The sequence below is a fragment of the Monoraphidium neglectum genome (genome assembly GCF_000611645.1).
Source record: "Monoraphidium neglectum strain SAG 48.87 unplaced genomic scaffold scaffold00316, whole genome shotgun sequence".
In the NCBI taxonomy this organism is placed as follows: domain Eukaryota; kingdom Viridiplantae; phylum Chlorophyta; class Chlorophyceae; order Sphaeropleales; family Selenastraceae; genus Monoraphidium; species Monoraphidium neglectum.
Genome location: NW_014013312.1, coordinates 17,889 through 22,595, shown reverse-complemented (window position 1 = coordinate 22,595; position 4,707 = coordinate 17,889). Strand labels below are relative to the sequence as shown.

General features: G+C 66.7%; 2 protein-coding genes across 2 annotated transcripts in view; both read right to left on the bottom strand.

Annotated features, from left to right (window-relative positions):
• Positions 1-1,042: 1,042 nt before the first annotated feature.
• Positions 1,043-1,972, bottom strand: MNEG_2714 (hypothetical protein; the record flags this gene model as incomplete). The annotated part of the gene is made up of 1 exon (XM_014048813.1): positions 1,043-1,972. One exon carries the CDS (start codon positions 1,970-1,972, stop codon positions 1,043-1,045), a length of 930 nt encoding a protein of 309 aa, XP_013904267.1.
• Positions 1,973-3,061: 1,089 nt separating this feature from the next.
• The window catches only part of MNEG_2713 (hypothetical protein), a gene marked incomplete at both ends in the record, with an annotated part of 2,914 nt that continues 1,268 nt past the window's right edge, over positions 3,062-4,707 (bottom strand). The window contains 4 exons of the mRNA XM_014048812.1: positions 3,062-3,280; positions 3,556-3,789; positions 4,026-4,307; positions 4,491-4,548. Coding sequence (XP_013904266.1) covers positions 3,062-3,280; positions 3,556-3,789; positions 4,026-4,307; positions 4,491-4,548 — 793 coding nt within the window. The remainder of the gene's footprint in view (positions 3,281-3,555; positions 3,790-4,025; positions 4,308-4,490; positions 4,549-4,707) is intronic.

Sequence of the window (4,707 nt, the reverse complement as noted above, 5' to 3'; positions counted from 1 at the left end):
CTGCGCAGGAGAGCTCCCTGGGGTGCAAAGTGCGCCCCAGCACGCAAAGAAAGTGGAGCCAGCTGCTGGGCAGCAGAAGTCCACAAACAGCCCTGCCTGAGCATGCCACAGACCAAAGAGGCTTTCCCCGGCAATGCTGCACGTTGGTGTTGATCACGTATGTTGCAGCTGCCATTACACGTGAGCCTGGCACAAGCAGTTGCGTGTGAAGGTCGCAGCAGCGCTGCTGAAAAGCACGCAAACAGTAGGGCTGTCTCGACCCTGGCGGCGTGCAGCTGCATCGTAGGCATGCGGCCCATCTCCTCGACTTGGGCGTCGTTGATGGCGCGATGGTAGTTTCTGAGGTGCTTCTATGCCGCGCCCCATTGCGAGCCTGTTTGCCTATGGGGCGGCGCATATGCTGGGTCCTGCCAGGACTGTGTGTGTGGGGATTACAGGCGCCGGCTGGTAGTAACAATTTCGGTCATGCAGGAATGGCCATTTGCTCACATGGTCACGTGGGGATGGCTTGGGCTGGGAATCACCGGGGATTGCTGCAGTCCAAGTCCACCCTTCTGGTGACTCGCCCCGTCGAGCTCACGGCCCACTGATGTCGTAATCCCTATGCCAAGCCATCAGTCCTGGCGTTTCCTGCACACATTGGCCGGTTGCATCACTGGCGTTCAAGAGGCCCGCCTGTGGGCGACCGTGGTGCATGCCTGCTTGATATGGGTACAACATATCGTCCCCGCTGCAGCCAAGCTTCCTCTCATACCCCCGGCCACCTGGGCGCGCCTTCCGCGTCGAATGATGTTGATGCAGGCAAACAGCACTGGATTGAAGTTCGACCCACCCCACCCGCCTCGCAAAATAAGCCAGCAGGAATGCACGCGCAGTGCGAAATTGATGATGCATGTTTGACTCGCACTGCGGGCCGCCGCTTGGAGTTGCGCTCCGACCGAGATCGCTGCGCGCCGTGGGGCTTGCCTGCACAGGCTGCAGGCTGGTTTATTTTGGCTGCAAGCGTTTTCAAGCGCAGCTAGCTTTGATCTTACAGTATAAGCTATAAAGTTCGGATGCGGCCATAGTCTGGAGAAGTCCACCACGTCCTTCTATCGCTGCTATATCGTGCCTGCAGCACCGCCGCTAGCGACGGCCCAATGCCGCCGCTGCTGTCGCCGCCCCCACCGTTGCCGCCTCGGCTGCCGCCGGTTGTGGCAGGAGCTGGTGCCGGAGCAAAAACAGGAGCGGGGGCAGGAGCAGGAGCAGCCGCGGGCGCATCTATACACCACCCGCTGACAGAGCACACGCGGGTGCCGCTGCACTCGCAGAGGCCGGCGCAGCGGTTCGATCCCAGCTTGTTCCTGGCCTCATCCAGGTTGTACCCCGGCCCCTTCTTGCAGGCCGCCGTCGCCGCAATGCCGCTGCTGTTGTCGCCGCCGCCGCCGCCGCCGCCACGCGGGCCGCTCCCTGCCGTGGGCGCGCCCGCGCCTGTGCACCAGCCGAACTCGGAGCACGCGCGGTCGCCGTCGCACTCGCAGGGGCCGGCGCAGCGGCTGGGGCCCAGTGTGTTCTGCACCTCGTCCACCTTGTGGCCGGGGCCCTTCCTGCAGGACACCCACGACGCGTTGCCGCCGCCGCCGCTGCCGCCGCTGCTGCTGCTGCTGCTGCTGCTGCTGCTGCTGCTGCCGCCGCTGCTGCCGCTGTTGCTGCTGCTACTGCTGCTGTTGCCGGCGGCGACAACGCTGACGTCATCGTCGCCGTCAACGCCCCAGTGCACCTGCAGCCCTATGACCTTATCGTCCTCCGGCCCCGCCGTCCGCTTGCTGCCTATGTAAAAAGTGAACGCGGCGACGTGCGACGCGCCCGGCGGCGGCGCAACCTCGTGCGCGCCCGCGCCGCTGCGGACGCTGCCGCCGATGCGCGTGGGGCCGTCGCGCAGGTTTGTCCAGAACGTGAGCGAGTCGATGCCCCAGCCTGAGCGCACGACCATCTTTGTGATGCGCTCGCTCGGCTGGAGGTTGAAGCACTCCTGGACCAGGGGCTCGACAAGGTAGATGCCATAACTGTCGGGATTAGGTGCGGGCGGCTGGCCGTTAGGGACTTGATCGAGGGTGGTGCAAGGTGGCACTTGGGTATGCAGAGGACTGGCATCCACAAGGCGGACGGCCGCGAAACACGGCTGCGTGAACTGCGGGGCGGCACGCCCAGCCCGGTGGGTCAGGCGGGGCGACTCATCAGCAGAGGGCCCCCGACGCTCGCCCCCGCTTCAATTGCAATCTCTCGAGCCTGCATGGCTCCAGGAGGGGGCAAACACTGGAGGCTGTAACAATCCTAATACCAACTCGAATCCTCCGGCAGCCAGGGGCCACGCGTCCCGCGCTCACAGCTGGCTGGTCGCGTTCCCATACTGCACAGAGATGAGGGGGCTCCACCAGCCGCCCGTCCAGGCGCATACCGACGTCGGCGGGCCGTACTTCAGATAAGCGGCCCGGCCGTCATAGATCGCCGTCGTCACTTGGTTCCCCCTGGTGGACGCGATCTCGGGGGTCGTGCCAAACGGGCCGGCCGGGGCGCCGACGACCGCGCGGGCCCGGCGAGCCGGCGGCCGGGCGTCGCCTGCGGTGCGTGGAAGCAGAGTCTGTGGACAGGTGCGGCGGCTGCAGCGCTCCGTCCTGCCTGCAACCGCGTTTAAGTGGCTGCTGCAACATGCTGCAAGCAAGGTGATTGGCGGCCCTCTCCCCCCAAGGCCGCGGCGCGCACCCGGCTCAGCCTGGACACCGCAGACGAGCACCTGCCGCCCCCTCAGGGGCGTCTGCGGGTCCGCGCCGGGGTACATGCGTGTGAAGTTGGCTGTGAAGCCCAACAGGTCCTCCACCTGTTGATATGATAGTCACAAGCCATGCCAGACCGTCAAGGCAATGTGAAAGAGAGTAGAAAGCTATTCATGACAATGACACATGACTCGCGGGGCGGCAAGCTTCGTTATTGCACCGGCTCTGCACCTCAATGTGCGTAGTTCTGGTGCACAGCGCGCGGGGTATTCGACCAGCCAGTGACAGCACATCTGTCTCCCATCAAGTCAACAGCGGAGGTTTGCGCCGCCATGGCTCGCCTTGAACTTGTACCCGACGTCCGCCAGCCACTCGCCCGCGGGGCGCGCGGTGTACCAGCCGCAGGCGCCCCAGACCTCGTGCCTCTCCAGCCGCGGCGCCTGCGGCTGCTGCCGGGGCGTCCAGGTCAGGCCGAAGGTGTCCCCAGGCGACAGCATCCCGAGGCTGAAGGCGGCGGTGTAACCAATCTGCAGCAGCATATTGAAGTTTGCCAAACCTTCAGTGATAAGCAGTGCCCCGTTGGCCATGAATTCAACATCAAAAGCAAAACCCGTAACCGGCGCTTGTCAACTCGAGCCAGATGGGGGGACCGCCCGGCGCTGGGGCCATGGGCGGGGCCGCGCCGCAGCGGCCGGCGGGCGGACGGGCAGACAGGCGCTGGGGAGGCGAAGGGGCAGTGCCCCCCACCGCGCATCACCCCATCCCTGCGCCGCCGGCGGCAGGCGGGCCCCTCGCAGCGCACCCTGAAGTAGCCGCCATCGCCCCAGTCCACGCCCCAGCTGTTGCGCACGCGCCACCAGCCCTCGATATTGTCGTAGCCCACGATCACTACAGCGTGCTGCTCCACCTTCCCGCGCGCCGGCGGCGCGCTGGTCAGCACGCCGCGCGGGGTGGCGTTGAAGAAGGCCATGAATTCTGGGGTCAGGTCGACCCGCGTGATGACGCCGCCGTGGTTGCGCAGGTGGCGCTGCACCTCCTGAGACACGACGCCATCGACGCCGCCGCGGCGCCGTGGGTTGGGGGGGTTCCGAGGGAGGGGGCGGAGAGGGGGTCCGGTGTGGAGCGGTGGTGGAGTGCAGCAACCATGATGCTCATGGGCCGAGGCCGCAGGGGCTGTGATGACTTCGTCCACTTGCTGCGCCGGTTTTCCCTGAGAATGCGAGCGCTCGCAGGCGATTTGCAATCCAGTGCGAGTCATACTCGCCTCCTCACCCACTGCTCCAACAGATCAAAGAAAGCGAAGCTGCCATCTGAGTACGCCGGCCGCCGCCCGCCGCAGCCCTGCCCGCTGACCCGTGGGACGCACGCGGCGCGCGCGCCGCCGGCGGGCCCCGCGAGCGGATCGTAGGGCAGGCACCGCTCGGGCGGCAGGCCGTCGCCGCCGGGGCGGTTGTTGGACGCCGCAAGGCGCGCGAGCGCTGCGCCGAGCCAGGTGCCGCTGCGGCAGCTGCCGCCAGCTTGGTCGGGGCTGTCAAAGTTGCACCAGTGGAGAGCCTGCAGAGGGAAGAGAGGGAGGCCTGGGGAAGGTCAGCCGCGTGTTGGTGGCAAGGTCAAAGGACGGGGCGTCACCCTGCGCTTCCAGCAGCAGCGTCCGAGCGCCGCCTGTTCTTCAGACACGACAGCGGGTCAGCAGTCCGGCCGAGACGCACCGCAAACTCACGCCGAGCTCGCACACACCTGCGTGCTGATAGATTCCTCGAGCACCGCGTCCCGTCGCAGTGCAAACGCGACGGCGCTGGGTTGGGGGCAGGACGGTTGGCCGCGGCGGGGTTTGGGGGAGCTGGGTCGGCGGGACAGGGCGCGTGCTCGCGCCGACGGCTCCGCGAGCGCACACCCGGCACATCTGGCAGCTGCTGCCTGCAGCGCGCCCCGGCTGCGGGCGGGAGCGGCCAAG